Source organism: Grus americana, chromosome Z (genome assembly GCF_028858705.1).
Source record: "Grus americana isolate bGruAme1 chromosome Z, bGruAme1.mat, whole genome shotgun sequence".
Classification (NCBI taxonomy): domain Eukaryota; kingdom Metazoa; phylum Chordata; class Aves; order Gruiformes; family Gruidae; genus Grus; species Grus americana.
Genome location: NC_072891.1, coordinates 29,365,092 through 29,382,204, shown reverse-complemented (window position 1 = coordinate 29,382,204; position 17,113 = coordinate 29,365,092). Strand labels below are relative to the sequence as shown.

General features: G+C 39.7%; 1 protein-coding gene across 7 annotated transcripts in view; it reads right to left on the bottom strand.

Annotated features, from left to right (window-relative positions):
- The window catches only part of ZNF366 (zinc finger protein 366), a 37,820-nt gene extending 32,010 nt beyond the window's left edge, over nucleotides 1–5,810 (bottom strand). For 2 of the 7 annotated variants that reach the window (XM_054810495.1, XM_054810498.1), the window contains exon 1: nucleotides 5,669–5,750. Coding sequence is in view for 1 of the 7 variants with exons in the window: in XM_054810493.1 (XP_054666468.1) it covers nucleotides 5,669–5,720 (52 nt within the window). In the remaining 6 variants the exon portion in view is untranslated. Of the gene's footprint in view, nucleotides 1–4,436; nucleotides 4,547–5,668 lie in introns of those variants that run through there. The other 5 variants (XM_054810494.1, XM_054810493.1, XM_054810496.1 and 2 more) reach the window with 5 other exon arrangements.
- Between the last annotated feature and the right edge of the window lie 11,303 nt (nucleotides 5,811–17,113).

Genomic DNA, 17,113 nt, shown 5'->3' with positions numbered 1-17,113 from the left:
CTCTATAGTTTTCTGGAATTCTTATCACAGAACAATAGTTTTGGACAAATACAGGACACTCTTCATAGCTTCAGAAACCTGCACTGGGGAACCAACCCGGCATGGACTGGTGCCTACCAGATGGTTCAAACAAGTTCTGCTGTTTCTTAAATGCTGACAGATGCTCTAAAAACAGGTCATCCCTTTCCTTTTCACCTCTTGGTATTGTTTTCATCGCACATGTATTCTAAATACTTTAAGAAAAATGTAGATAGGTAGAAAAATGTCATACACCTGGAAGTACTGAATGAAAGACACGGCCTTTTCAAATAATGCTTTCAAATAATTTCTACCTGGAGCTGAAACACTTCTTGCTTTAGAAAGCACCTCAGAGAGAGGACTAAACCCAAAACAGCAACTATACTCCGATGTGTTCTTCCTGGATATCTTTAGAACAGGTATATTTAAGTTTGGTTTAAATCTAGTGTACTGGGTGTTGTTAAGAGCACCTATTCTTTCCAATTTACAAAGTCTTTAGTAGTAGATTCAGTGAAGAGCCCTCCACGAAACAAAAGGTCTTTCATCACTGCAGAAAGAATCCAACAGTTACATTGCAACCCTAACCAGAGAAGACTTAAAGCATAAGTGGGTTTTGGACAGCCAGGAATAGCAATAACCCAGTGAAAGGGAAGGCTGGAAGTCATCTCGTCCCTCCCAGCCAACACACTTGTGGCTCATGAGAGGGCCTGGTGTCAGAATAAACTGCTCCCCGAGAAGAGGCGAAGCCACGTGCTCCCATCCCAGAGCCGCCACACCTGCTCCTGCACCCTGGGAACACCACCCTGCAAAATTCTTTCCATGTGAAGAAATTAGGTGGTTTCTCTTCTTCATCAGGCCTCCAGACAGAGGGCTGCGTGGGTAATGCCTGCTTGCTGTGCATTAGTATTCCTTGTACTACAGCATTGCCTGAGAATAACAGCTAAAAACATATGACCCTTCTCATAGCCTTGCTTTCAATTCAAATCAGTTGCACTTTTCTCTAATTCATTAGTGAAAAGTGATGTTATCAATGTGTGAGACTCGGTTTGCCTTGTAGCTTTTTGCAACTAAATGAACCTTCAGATTCAATGAGTATTTGTATTTTTCAGTGTTCTCTGCATTCTAGTACTGCTAATGGGCATAAGCAGCTGCAAAGTTGCATGTTTCAGGTTTACATTTTATGAATATTGGCAGGGGTGAAATAGGTTTTCAAGAAACACACTTTTTATCCAAAGATTTTTCTTTTAAATCACATGAATTCATGCATACCCACAAAGTAGAAGGATAATGTGTTGGTGTTTTACCTTTCATAGTAGAAGAGGGAAGGAATAGAAAGTAAGAATAATTTTTTTTTTCATCCTTCATTCAAATAATTAATAATGTGTCTTTCTAACATACAAAGCAAGAAATAAGGAGTGAAAGTTTAAAAAAAAAGGCAAATATTCACATAATTTCTTCCCATAACCTTCAGAGCACAAAAATATTTTCTTTTAAAATATGATTACTTAGCTTAATTACTACCAGTGACATTAGAAGTCTTCACAATACATTAAACGTTGTTGGTTTAGAAGGAAAATTTCGTGGTTTGCTCATCAAGATCAGGGTAACACCTGTATAAAACTATTTGTTTTACAAAAGCAAGCCACAAAGGTATTAAATTCAGATGGAATTAAAACTAAAGATTAAATACTATTTTTCATTGGATTATTGGTATTTTAGAAGCTAGCCAAGAAGGACTAGTCTCTGCCAGATAGGTATAAAGACAAATCAGACATCCATCATGCAATTCAATACATGTTTTAAAGAGCCAGTAAGTATTAACTTAGGTCTCTTCATTGGATAAAAATCTGAATGTTATCCATAAAATTTCACTGCATTTTAACAGCAATGGAGAGCTGTGGTGTCAGTTTCAGAATATCAGCTTTTCAGCAGAAAGAGGATAATCCCAAGTCATCTTTTTTCCAGACTTGTTTCTTTTTAAAGGCTTCACGTTACTTATCTCTCTATAATTCTTTCTTCTCCAAGCTGATATTCCTTCTTTTTCAGTGATCTTCTGGGATGATAAACCAGAATGGGGAAAACTACTGCATTTAAGAAGAAAATGCTCATTTGGTTTTAGCAGACAGTCTACTTCTAAAAAATTGGTTGGGGTATAAAATTAGTCCATCAAACAAATCAATAATTTTACAACAATCTGTTGCAGTCTACACAGCATTTGTAAGGTCTTTTTGAAGGAGCGGTTTGTTTCATTGGATCAATTACTACTGGGAACACGCATTAGTGCTCAGATGCTATGGATCATTTCTTACAAACTAATAAGAAGCTACTTTTCCTTACACACCTTTGCCTGACTTATGTCCTTAAACCATGGCCACAGAAAAACCCTATTACCTTATGCAGTCGTTACTGCTTTTGTTTCTCAGGGTGGTATTCTGCTGACATGTCTGGCTGAGTGGAGTGGTCCATTCAGATTGATGTCTTTCTGCATCATCGAGGCGTTGCAATATCAAAGGTTGGAAACAATATAAGCGCTTTCTGGGTTAATCCATACTCTTCTGACTCTGTATATGAGGATTGCTACCATGATTCATCCCCCTGTGCTTCTCCCGTTCTAAATCCTGCATATCTATCTGGTGCTACTAGAAATGGCATCTAAAAGACATGCCAATATGTTCACCTGTGAGATGCACTTCATGCCTCTCAGTCCACCAATATCTGCTCTACATCCAGATACCCCCAAGGTAAGGCTCTTACTGATGTGCTTGTTTGAAAGAATGCAAAACCAATAAAAACTCCTTAAAATTCAAAGATTCTGACAAATCTCCTGGTCAAAATTCTATATCAGAGATGTCAAAATGTTACTAGGAATATAACTCAGTGCTACTATTCTGCATCCAAAACTCACAATCTCAACAGTTTTCGCCATTAAAGAAGCTGGTCCTAAATATAAAAAAGCAATTGACATTTACAGACAGACTTCTATCAGTTTCTATGCTTTTTGAATCAGACATGTTAGCTTGGGATTTCCATGGGCTACAACTTGTTTCTGAAACATCTTTGCCATCATTGGTGTAGTTTTGTTTTTATTTTTCAGAACAAAAGCAAAATCTGTCTATATTTTGTTTCATTATAACTGAGATCAAATCAAATGGACATAATAGCTTTAAATAATTCTCTGGGAAAATACATACGCTGACTGACCTTTACTTATGTACGGTATATACATAAATAAGGGTCTTAGCAACAGAAGCAATATAACTTTAAGCAAAATAAACAGAGATTCTCTCTTTGTTATTCTTGGTTTATTGCTTCAATTTTTTTTTTTTTTTTTTTGTAACGAGGTGAATAACTGAAAATTAATTTCACAAACATTTAATTTGTGCCATAAGCCAGTAATAGATCTGCACTCAATCCAGCCTCAGACTATACACTTCTCTGTTTGTATGCGGGATAAGGGTAACACATCAGCCAAAAATCTCCTCTTCCTGACACCTTGAGAAAGATACTAGCTGTGTTACAAATTATCATTATACTAAACCATGTTACAGTTATCGCAGCAATAAATTATACAATGTGAAAACAAACAAACTCCAAAAGATTGCAAAGATGTATTATTTGAAGGAAAAGTAAACCTGATAGGTGAAATCTAAGAATGAAGTTCAAAATGCAAGGTCTATTTTTTTTACTGTCAAATTATTAAGCATTCCCTTTAAAGTGTTCTTTCCGTGTGCTCATTATTGGAGAATGGGTTTAAAAATAGCATGTACTACTTTCGGCCACCTACTATGAATATTAACAGACATATTCTTATTCATGCATTTCAGACAACCTCTTAGAGAATCGTATACATGGTCCAGATTAAGAATACATTAATGTTTAGATCTTCAGAAACAAAATCTGTACCTAAAGGCTGCAACTGGCTCTTACTTACATGGTAAACTGAACTTCTGAACTAACCCGATCAAAACTTAAGGTGGTTGCAATCCAGACTAACACACTGCAGTTTGAGCAAAAGACCACTACAAATACAAAGCTTATGTATTTTTTTTTAATGTTTGGGAGACTCCTTTACTTCTCACTTGAAGTAAAAAGTGGTTTTCTAGATGTTTATCATGTAACTGCCAAAATAACTGTCCAAATCGTCTATTTAATTTGAATCAGTATTTAGTCATGTAAAAAATAAACCCAGGTATCCTGAGTGAAAGATGTGGCAAGTGATTTTCATGGCAACATCTGGCACTTACTTGCTATTAGGAGAGGATTCTGTGTGGGTTAAGTATAACCAACTAAACATAATAATTGCTACCAAACTAGACCCAGCTAAATGTTAAGCTATGGAGTTCAAGAAACGATTTATTTCCAGCTCCTTTGGCAGAACCTGTCTGATGCTCCTAAAGCGAAGGGAATCTACAACTTACCCAGAAATCCAGCTGAATTTGGAGTAGGTCACTCCTTCCTATGGAAAAACTTGCAGAAAGACACCAGATAGAGGGGGAAGAAAATCCTTTCCACTAGGTGGTTGGGCGAGGGGTGGGAGCAGAGGGCTGTCCCAGGGCGGAAACACAGCCCAGGTGCCCCAGTGGGAGCGGGAGCGGGGCAGCTCGAGCTGCCTGCTGGCCCTGGGTGATGCCTGCCTGCCATTTAGAGCCGCTCTGTCCAGGCTCCAGGCATCCTGCAGAGGACCTGCACTTCAGAGAGCTGCAGCTTGAAGAAATAGTGGGATCAGAAGATGACCAAGCTCTCCTTCTGCAGAGAAATGGACACCTGTCCTAATTCTTCCCCCCTACCTCTGCATTCTGCTTTTATAAAAGCTTGGGGGGGGGGGGGGGCGGATTTTTCTCCTCCAATATTTAAAACATACTCTTGCATTCAATCACTCATTTTACATGCCACTTCTGATTGTTCCGATACATTTATGCCCAGCATGAAAAATATTATTGGTATCTACAACAATGCAAACAACAAATAAACATTTGAGTCCACCCTATTACTGGTGCTGGGGATCAGCGTCGGTGGTGTTATACACTACACAACTTGAACTTCTTTTTTCAAGTGACAACCTGGAACTGTCTTAACATGTCTTAAATGTCACTGTTCCTAGACTAATCATATACACAGATGAGTAGAGATAAACATGTGTAATCATAAACACAATACAGTTTGAAGGAGGAAAAAAAAACCCCTAGTAATTCTTCTCCCACTATATCACAGGTTGGTGGGTTGGAGCAGACTTCAGTAGTGGCACATGATGTATGAAATACATCAATTTGCATATGACACAGATTCTCTCTTTATTTCAGCAATGGCCCAGTGAATCTTGCTGAAACCTTCAGGATAATGTGAATCCTGTAACAAGATTCTGGTAGCAGAAGTTGTATATGCAAAACTCACAGCAGATTATGTTATGAATATGATCAGCCTCACTGGAAAACACTTTCTTGTCCAATTTGGTTAAACCGTACGCTGTTATCACCAGTATTGAAAAACCAGACCATAGGTATCTATAGCGTAAATATACTGCTTGTCAATGCGTATGGTTATTATCTTTTCATCAGTTAAATGTGTATCTGATTAATGCCTTTTCTTAATACAAAACATATATATTGCACGTCTAAAGAGTTAACCATAAAAGCATTTTTACTTAACTTACCAGTTGTTGACGCTGGAAGGAGTCTTGCCCTAAACTCTCTACCTGCTCTCATGTTGGTAATCTCTGTCTGTCTCTGTCTCTCTCTCCCTCCCCCCGTGCAGAGATTGCAGTAAACTTAGAAAACTAGCAGGGACAGTGTTTCAAATGACTTAAGAAAGAGAACAGGAACAATCATTGCGTTCTCTTTTTTTCAGATGAGTACAGTACCTTCAGAAAGAAGGAAGGAAGGGAGGGGAGAGGAAGTCAACAACCCTTTGCTTTCCTGCAAAAAAATAAGGAAACAGCAGATAGCAATCTCATTTTCTCTCAAACAAAATGTTTGGAAAAATAAATATATCCAAACCAAAAGGAATTCCTCAAGTATTATATCTGCATTATTGGCTTCATAAAACCTACTTTACAGCTTGCTATGTGCAATTACATGAAATGAATTTCCGAAGTAGCGGGTAGGAGTAAGACTCCCATATCTTATACAGAACAGTTAGCCATAAGCTTGCACAGATAATGCAGGCTTTTACTCTAGAGAAGGAGCAGTCATAGATGTATACACGTATCTTGTTTCCACGGTGATATAGGTAAAAAAATTCCTAAAACTCCTCTTTACTGCGATCACAAGAAAATAGCACATTGGATATTTATACAATGCTGTGAAATAAAAAAGGGGATGAAAGGGGTCACAAAAATGGCAAGGATAGTAGTTTGATACTGGCGTTGCAGTAACAATTTATCTCAAAGAATTGCATTATAGAAGGCATCCTGATTTATCCAAACAAAACCAATATGCTATGTTCTAGGTCAGATTTTATACTACATTTTGTTTCTTTCTTTCCCCATTAAACATATTTTGACAACCAGATACTGGCCAGGTGGCTGGAGTTGTAGTTGGGATAAGTTTAGTCCGTTATGCTCCACTGTGGTTTTGTTTGCTTGTATGTTTTCCCCTAACTTTATCTATCATCTGAAATCCACTTATAGTGATTAGATGCTCCCTTTGTTCCCCAACTGTTTTTTTTTTTTTCATTCTAATGTTCTTGCCAATAAACACCTTCACACTGTCGCTGGGGCTGCATTTTCAGTTAGCCTTGCAATGTGGTACTGAAGATGGGGCTGCTCATCGATGAGCAATTCAGGGTTGAGTTATGTGAAAGACAAAACAAAAAGCCATTTCAAATTACCCTCTTCTATAAACTGTGCATCCAGACTTTGCTCTGGGAGCAATTGCTAGATGAATGCTGCTGAAGTAAATTGAGTTATTTCTGAAAATCCAGTGTTAATGGGAGGACAAGTTCATATGCTATGCCATAAAGATTATTATTTCTTTTATTGTACAACAATGAAAATTGATAAGCTGCAAACCAACATAGGAAGGAGCTCTTTGGCACCTGTGTTCCTTCATGCAGTTCCTGGTGCTATTTCCAGAAGGCATCTAGCAATGATTTGGCTGGAGAGGATTTTATTTTAATATTCGGAAACTGAAAGCTTTGATAATGGACACCAGTAGTTCACAGAGCAGTGCAGGTGCTACGAGTGATCTCTGGCCTTACAACATCAGCAGTATTTTCTGGAATGGGTGAAATCTTAACAGGAGGGTGAATTTTAAAAGCAAAAGAATGCAATGCACTTAGTGTATATACTGCAAATAAAGTCCCTGATACTCCTTAATCAAACAGATCTCTAGTGCATACCAAGCACAAGGCAAGTAAAGAGGCATGGGAAGCCACCAAATTAGTGTATTGTCCTGTGGGCTCAGTCTAACAGCTCAGAAAATCTGACTTTGTTTTAAAATTGTTTTTCAAGCTCTTAAAGATGGTAGTAGCTTCCAGGCTTTTTAAGCTTGTTTTATTTATTTATTTGCCAGGTGTGTCAGGCTCGTAAGACCCTGATTTCTCTCCGTTGGGAACACATTGGAGAAGTTTAGTTGAACACCTTACCAACCAAGTTAGGATCACTCTTATATAAGTTGCTGAGGGTATGTGATAATCTATGTAGTCCTCTATGAAGGATTTAATTGTCACAGGTGTCCTGTGCTTCCTCAACAGGTTCCCCTTTCTTGAGGACTGCAAAGCTAAGAAGCTGGCCACGAACATCCATGTGGCATCTTCAACAGGCTATAAGACTTTGCTATTCTGACTAAAGGAGACTGAGAGACCCCCCTACTTCAGCAAGGAGAGCAGGAGATGTAAGGTCTTTGCTAATCCTACCTCAGATCCAATTGTCAGCAGCCTTTCTACCACCCAAGTGCTCAAGGACTTGCTTAGTTATCCCATCCAAGGCCAGGCAGAGTAATCTTGCTTCCCAGCATGCAGTCACTGTAGTACTTGACTTGCTCTTATTTCTGCCAATTTCTCCCAACCGCTGCCAGAAAATCACAACCCAAGGAAGAAAAGGCACAGAAACTGTGATTTTTCATGTCAGAAAAATACCTTGCAAGGTCATTGCCTATGCAATTACTGACTGTGGAGAAATAAAAGCACAGCCAAAATCATTGGTATCTAGAGTCATGCAAACCAAGTCACAACAGATGACTCTATGATATTTACTTAAGCTTTAAGGGACAAGTTCATCTGTTTGTCAGAACATACTTCTGGAAGAAGTGTTAGCCTTTTTTTTTTTTTTTTTTTAACCTTTTCTCACTGTGCTGTTACGAAAATTAAGCCACTGATACAAATTCAGAGAGGTACAGTGCCAGCCTCAATGCAGATAAGTGAAGAACTTGAAGTGTAAGCGCTTCCCAGGTCCAGTACATACTCTCCTGCAAGGAATGGCCAGGAAGAAAACAGTCTTATGGTCATAGTCAGGGTAAGTACTGAGGACCAAGAAGATTCCTCTAGTACCAGTCTGTATGATCAGAGCAGATCTTCAAGCAGACTGGCATCTATGATGTTAAGGCCTTGATTTCTTTTTCTTTTCTTTTCCTTTTTTTTTTTTTTTAACTCCAGTAGGGAATAAATTGTGTTTCACAGGCTCTTTCCAATGACAGCAGGGATGCTTCCTGTGTGTTCAAAATAAGAATAAAATAGACAAGTTCAGCATGCCAAAAATAATTCAAGCCTCTATCAGCACAGGTAGGAGAGAACACAGAGGTAACTGCAGCAGCCATAGTATTCCACCTCATCCTGAGAAAATGAGACAAAGGCAAAGAACAGGGACATTTACTGGTTTGCTTGATTGCTTTAGGACAATAACCATATACATCTGAACTATCTGTGATAAAATAAAAATAATATCTTCCTTCCAGTCTACAGTATATCTGTGGCATTTTAACTGAGTAAAAATAATACACTTTTCACTTAGGCACAAAAAAAATGAAGGACAACTATTTGTTTTCCATAAGTCACTCTCTGCTGTGCTTTCCTGATTTCTCTTCTGCATTGCATGTTTACTGTAGACCATTCAGGAATGAGCTGCTAGCAGAATGCTAATGGGACAGAGACAAGCAGAGCTGAGTCTGAAGGACTCCCCTTCTGTGCTCAGCATGTGGAGAATGTGGCCCTAGTTACCAGTATTCGTTATGTATTGCGATTTGTTGTATCACTATGCATTAAGTCTGCATACATTATTACACAGTAATATATGTCCAGTTATGGTGGGGTTTTTTCATTATAGCAGTCATACTACACGTATTTCATTTAGTTTCTCAGATCAGAAAATATTAGAATATTAGAAAATATTAGAACATTAGAAAATATTCCAAAGGTTTTACACTACTACCTGTCTTTCATGATCATAGTATGATCAGAGTATTCTCACGACTGTGTGCTTGTACCGTGAGATTTACTACTCTGTCATCTACTTATTTTTTACTTTTGAGTCAGGCAATATCTAATCACCACTTCAATGAACTATTAGCATTTGCAGACTATAAGCTTTAGACCAACTACATTTGTCAATTGTTTTGGGGAGAAAAAAGTGGGAATTTCTATTAAAGAGGGGAGCTTTCCTAGCAATAAACACCTTATTATAATTTAAAGTGGCCTTTATAACTCATCCTGGGCCAAACTAATTTCTGGTAAATGACATTGGCTTCAGTCATTTAAAGACAGGCTTTTCCTGTACCCTGTATGCAATCATCACAACTACCTTTATTAAAACAATACCATCAAAAGCTATTTTAAAATAAGATGGTATGATTAAGAGGATGTGTTTTCATCTTTCAACATACATAAAGCTATGTGAGCAGGAATGTGAGCCCTATTCAGGTCAGAGGTGGATAAGAACTTGGCTTTGGTCAGTATGTTTAAATGTGGTGTCACATTTGAAGATCTGTAACATGTGGAAAGTTGCCAAAATATCCACCAAGTTTTTTGGTGCTTTCTCAAATCTGGCCATTTGACAGCAGTAAATGCTGCAGTTTTCCCTCTACTTAGACTGGCAAATTAATCCAGCATTTGTTCTGGTCTTTCTTGGTGATTTTGTTTGATTAAGAGTGTTTGCGTACTGAAATGTCCACTAAGTGTGCTGTAACACCTGAGACTGCTTAACATGTTTACAGGCTTAGGCTGGGCATCTAATGTCGTAAAATGTGTCATTCTTCAGAAAATATCAGGAAAAGACATGTTTGCATATTCTTCCCTGTGCAGTCAACTTTATTACCTTGTTAGCTCTGATAACGTGGCAGTATTTCTTCTGGAAGCCTGACAGTATATTTCAAGATGAATCTGAAATGAATATGAATTTATCTAATTTTTGTAATCAGTCTGCAATTGCCGACATTTTCATTTTAATTATTTCAGTCACTTAGCTAATGTCTTCTGTGTCTTATATGAAGTAAATAGTAGTTATGATTTTGAAATATGCGTTTGTCCTTTAGTTCGTGATATTTTTCCAAAGTATTCAGTGACTGTGCTACAGCTGAAGTGCTGTGGGCACTTCAAAAAGACCCTTTCTGGGAGTAAAATAAATATAGTAAAAACCCACCACTGCTGCTACGTAGTAGTGCACATCTGATTTATAGCTGCTAGGCTGTATAAAATCAGTACTCCACACCTGTGTGAATGATGATAAATCATGTCTCTAAGGCTTTTTTAAACTCTCTGTGCTTTAGAGAAAGAAAGAAAGAAAGAAAGAAAGAAAGAAAGAAAGAAAGAAAGAAAGAAAGAAAGAATCCTTCCACTTGTGTTTGGGTGGCGGCTTGGGGGTGTTTGTTTCTTTATTTTGGGTTTGAATTTGGATTTTCCTGTATTTGGGGGTTTTTTTGGTACCTGGACACTTGGGAAATACGAGGCAGAGCAAACACTCCTGCAGTCCTCATTCATTTGATGCTCCTGCTGACTGCTGTAAGACTTCCCCATAACTGGAGATAATTGTGTTAGGTCCCACATGTATTAAAGGCTACAGCCAGTAGTCAGACAACGTAAACTAATTGACTGCATGCGACAGAGCATATGGATTGACACATGAGCTCACAGGTTTTCAGAGCAGTTATCAATAAATGAAAAGTGAGCGTGAAGACATCTAGCCAAGAATAATTAGGGGAAAAGAAAAGCAGAGCTCGTAGGTCTGTTAGATTTCCTCTGTTCTTCGAAAAGTTAAAATGGGTTTGGGCATTGGTCCTTGGGTTTTTTTATTTTAACAAAACACTTTTGCTGAGACTGCTATTGTTTTGTAGAAAAGCATTTGGTTATAACTTAAAGCACAGGAAAAAAAAAAAAACAAACCCACAACATTTACAGGAAAAACCTCAGACTACCCTAGAAGTCTTGCCACTGGGATTTCTTTGGCTGTACATTTCCCTTTTGCTCATCAGGACTGCTCACTTTGGTTCGTACACCAAAAGCGTACCCTGATGCAACGCTGCTGGTGGTCATTCTGTATATGTATAATGCCAGAATATCCCTTCAAAGAAATTATTACTCAGTAAACAGTGTTGCATGGGTCCTGAATGTTTCTGGCGAAGGTGGGAGTGTGGTGTGTGTGGTAGGAGTGCGTGTGTGTGCAGTGACTGAGAGCAGTGCTATTTTGTGGGGCAGCTTTACTTGTTTTTTAAAGTCTGTGGAGATTTTTGACTGGCAGCACTTAGTCCTAGGCAACAGTCATTAAAAACGAGGATGGAAGAACAATGTGGAGCAGAACTGAAGACTGCAGTTACAGAACATGTATTCTCTCTGGGCTGTTAGGCTTGCACGATTGTCTGTTGAATTTTCTGCAGTGTTTTTGTCTCCTGCCAACCACAGACTTGAAATGCTAGACATTTTCTCTTGCTGCTTGAGGTAGAGCATTGGAAATGGACTGCAGCTAGAAGCACTGTTCACAGTGACTATCTGCATACCGTTTGCTGCCTTTTGCTGTCTCCTTCTAAGAAGAAATCCTTCACAAAATTTGCTATTAGGTTTCTTCATGCAGTTCCAAATGTCCTAACTTCATTGGACTGGTTCCTCCTTTCTCACTAATGTGTATCACAACTGGTTCTTTTCACAGGGATAGATTAGCCCACTAAAGAATCATTAGTGGTGCTATACCATTTCCTCCTCACTGGACTGTCCTTGTAAGAGACCTTCTCAGTCTAAAACACTATCAGATCTAGACAAAAACATCTGATCATAATTCCCTTTCTTGTGGTTGGTGTTTTTTTGAGGTAAGACTGAAGTCTCAGATCAAGAGAAAATAAAAATCTTTGGCTGCAGAAGTTCTCTAGCCTCCACCCTCAGCTGCCCAGGCTGCTCCCCTGACCCTGGCACACTCTGCTGATATTGCTTTTCTGCTTAGGAGTGAGACCCAGCAGTAAAGTGAACCCAGACACGTGCCCTGGACAGAAACTGCAGCGAGCTGTTGCAGTAGGTGCCAGCTTGGAAAAAGCTACGCAGGAACTGAACAGTCAGTCTGCATACGGTGTTGTCCTTTTCGCTTTGTCATAAGGCATTTGACAATGACTGGATTAATAAGCTGGAGAAAGAGAAAAGAAACCCAGATGAGCTCCTGAATCATCCCTCAGCGTGGGGATGCCACCAGACAAGCCTGTCATTCCCTCCTCAGACATGCTGCTTGCCTTTCTTGTCTTTGTCTGAAACCACCTACATTGCGAAGGTTGTTAGCTTGCGTTAAGCGACAACCTTCGTTCACGAGGCAGTGCGCATGAGAAGGGGAGAGATTGTATGTTCTCTGCTTGGCAGCCATCCCATCCACAGAGGTAATATCCGCACAGTATGTGCCCAAGTGGCTCCAAATCAGATGGTTAACAAATAGCAATAGCATAAGGAGTGGGTTTCTTCTCTGTTCTTTTTCTTAATAACCTTAACGACACAGTTCAGGCTGTGGGAGTGAATCAGCACTCTCAAGACAATACTGTAAATAGCTGACAACAGGGTGCAACTGGTAGCAACATAATTCTCATGCTCAACTGCAATATTGCTTTCGTTAATTTTCCACATGTAAAGTTACAATGTGGATTAAGCCATTTATAATGCATGGTAAGATTGGTTCCAGCCTGCCCTATATAAGTGTGAAGACAATCTTAATTGCTTACATCAGCATGAATCCTGTGAAGTCCACCAAAGTATTTTGGATTTGCTCAGTAATTTTTGATTTACAGTGCTGCTAGAGCATTGCAAAAACCATCACCAATTGTTTTCCTTGTAACCATTGTTTTTCTCCACATTTTAAGAAAATAAAATTACAGATATTAGAAACCCATTTTACACTGCAGAAATAACAATAAATCCAAGTTTTCTTTGGCTCCTGAATTAATTGCTTTCTATGGAAAATTGTTAGAGCACTTACTTATAAAATTGTTTCTGTTTATTACTTTTGTCTTTAAGTCTAAGATGAACAAAATTTTAAACTTAAACTGCTAAAACATAAAGTGCTAAAATTTCAGAGTTGTTATATAGGCTTCATCTCCTAAATCATATATATTCCCAACCAATAGCCTGAGTTTTGATTTTGTGTGCAAGAGGAATGTATATGCAGGCTTACGATACATCTCTGCTTGGCCAGTCTGGATGTCTACTTTTCACAGAGATTGAGCTCACTGAAAAACTCTGTGCTATTCTGAGTATCTTCCAGTTCGTGTGCACGCTAGTAACTACTCAGAGCAACACACCTGGCTTTTCCAACTGCGAGCCTAGGCAGAGAGTATGTTGAAAAAGCTAGCTGGTATTTACTGAAATGGCTGATTTTCATGCAAAGTCTGCTTTCAGGATGAAACCAAATGAGAAACCGAATGCCTGATTCTGGTTATGTCTTGATTTTCTTTGCTCTACGAAAAAAAACCCAGTTCTGGAGTCATGCTGGAAAAAACCTGGAGCTTTAAATGTCTCGCATGTGGGAGAGGGAAGGTCCCAGGAGAAGAATGAGAGGTTTCTGCTAAGAACAGAAATAAAAGGCAAGGTTGTTTAGGGTAGGTCTGATTCTGGTTCAGAACCTAGGAAACAGATTCTCCATGGGTGAAAATTGTCACGTAGCAACTTAGAGCAGCAGGGAATATACCCTAAATCTGAGTGAAGGAGAACAAGATCAAAATCCAGTCTCCACAATACCATCTGAATATCTGCAGGATCAATGTACCTAAAGAAAAATATCAGAATTTGATCTTTAAATCAGATACAAATCAAGTCATTCTGCAAGGGCAGGGTAGAGCTAAGATCAGGCAAATTTTTGCAAGGGGAAGAAGGACTGTGCTTGTAAGAGCACATAATTTAGATATCTTTCCACAGGATGGCATTTTCAGGAATGTACACTGAATGTGATTCAGCATAGGATTAAGAAAAAAACACTCAAAGAAGGTGATTTTTTTCCCTCAGCAGCTAGAATCACTGATGAGCTCTGTGCTGCACTAGGCAGGGTGGGTAGGGGATGAAGGGTCCCAGTCTGTGACGGAGAGCTGCCCGTGCCACGCCGATTCCTTGCATCCACACCGTACAATGGCTGCATCACTCCTCTAGCATGCATGGTCAAGGGTGGAAAGTAGCACGTACTCAGGTGTCACAGGAATGCCACCCCGTGTCTGTGCAAATGAGGAACCCTGCTCCCTAGCAAGGGACAGTCAGATATTTTCATAGCAAATTCAGTTAACCATTTTTGCATTGGCAGATTAAGAATTTGATTCTTGAATTTCAGTAGTATTTTTTCAAGTCCATATATTTTTCATTATTTCACATTTGCTCAGTGTTTGCCATCATTCAGTTCAGAAAAATAAGATAAATCAGATATACCATTCTTATAAATCAAGTTTTGGGATCATTTACTTGTTTTTACAAAATCCAGAGCAAAAATTATCTTTTTGGTAGCACAGTCATCTGAAAGATATTTCAATAATCTTCAGGTTTTGTAATCCTTTATTTTATTGTTTTTGGGAGCAGGAAAATTTGGACTGGAATTACCTATTTGTTACTTTTAACATTTTTATTGCAACTAGCAAATAGCACACTCCTAAAACTTCTTTAATACACTAATAAAACTAAAAAAAAACCAGCTCACAGGCTATGAAGACATTTTTCTTTTCATTCCCCCATGGCTGCCTGTAACATAGATTCTCTTTTCATCTTCTTTGCCAACATCCGTCATTAAACCAGATACATGGAGAGATCAACCACACAAAGATCCTTTGTGTGTTAGCACTAATAATTTGCTCCTGTAATCCACTACGCAAACAGTCCTCAGTCTCTGGTATGTCTCATCATTTTCACAGGCTTCATAAAACGCAATGTCACTAAAGGATAAGATTTGAAGCACTTTGCAGTTCCAAGACAGATCACATCCTATTAGAGAATAAAGTGGCAGCTAAGCACTTCATAAAAATATCAGCCATTCTTGGAAAAGACTAGAAGTGGTGGTTTGCTAAGCTTTTTATTGTGTTTTGTATGCCTTCAGTGCAACAGTCCTAGCCTCATGGGTCCCTGTGCCATTCCCTTGGAAGACAGAGGAAGCTCAAGCGAGGCTGTTCACAGGAGAGGGGTCTGTCCACGTGAGCACCGTGGAGAACATGTGGGTGCAAATGCTCAGCAGTGCTCGCTGACGGGGAGACTTTGTCAGCCCCGGTCCCTCCTCATGCGTGGCAGGGTCTGGTCCATCAGGAGAAGACATGCTGGGGGTGTTCTGCTTCATGCTAGCAGCTCCTGGCGCTTTAGCTCAGGAAAGTGGAGCTGTGGCTTGTGCAACTGTGTGGTCTCGATACTTTAGGCCACTTTGGGTTTGTAACAGTGGGAGATGATGCAGAAGAGGGCAGCCTGGATGCTCCTGGCAGAGCTAATGGAGAGAGAGACAGAGCTGTTCAGAAGACTAGTCAGCGCACACACTTAGATGTCTAAAATTAAACAGTGCGAATACATCTCTTGGGTGTTAATGCTGCCTCAGATTAGCTCTAATTGTCTTATGAAGCATCCCATGGGTTGATCACAGTTCAAAGGAGAAGCTGGGCCCACAAAGACCCCCACTTTTCTCATGGCTGTCTCACTTCCCTCTTCATCTGGCCCTGAAATGCCTCCATGCCCTGGGACCCCCTGGAATATGAGGAAAAGCATGAGAGAACCTGCTGTACACACACAGGTGACCTTCCTAGCAGGCTCCCCAGTGCTGGCCGTCGTTCTTCCAGCTGGGCTGTGGAGGGGCAGGAACGAGCTGCTGGTTGCGGAGGGAATGAAAAGCCAGAACAGGGCTGCAGCGCTTAGGGCAGGAAGGGTCCCAGAGGCAGTGCTGAGGTGTAGAGACCGTGTGAGTAAACAGTCCCGTCTGCCACAATGATTCACCCATCCCAAAGTAAAGGAATGTTCTCTGTTTGCCGGGTCACTCAGAAACCACAGTTTTGCCATGTGGTGTGAACGTAGGGTGGGAATGATGGCAGCAGCACCTTGACCAGGTTCTGTCACTGAAATATCACGTCAGGAAGCCACAGTCATGAATCAACCACATTCTGAAAGGTGCATGGGTAAGAAAGGGGAAAGGTGAAGTTTTAACCCCTCATCCAAAGGCCACCTTGCAGCCCTGCAGAGCTCTCTGGTCGACAGCTCCTCTGTGCCTTCAGTGAAGAGAGGTCCCGGGACGGCCAGGGACCCCCACCCTCTCTCTATATATATATGCTATAGTGAACTGGTCTTTATTCATCCCTGTCCTGAGCTTTACTCCTAGTTTGCTGTTAGGTGTCTTGGCACAGCCCATAGAAATGCAGGGACTTCCCCTCCCTGCCTGCTCATATTGTCAGACCTCAATTTTTCAGGGTCTTTATTTTCAGATCCTGCAAATAAAGCAAGGCTTTCTTATCTATTTTTTATATATTACATCTTATGTGTTCCTTATTTATGATTCCTGCTAACCTTATGGGCTTTCTTGCAAGCCAAAACAGATTTAAATTCTACATCATATTTTGTATTACATGTATTTAAGGAAAGGGGGGGAATAAATGGATATTCACCTTTCATCTAGTTTTGTCTAGATGAAGACTAAACATGATACCTGGAAATGAAAAGAAAACAACCTGAGGATGGTAGGGGTCAACCTTAGCAACATCTCTCT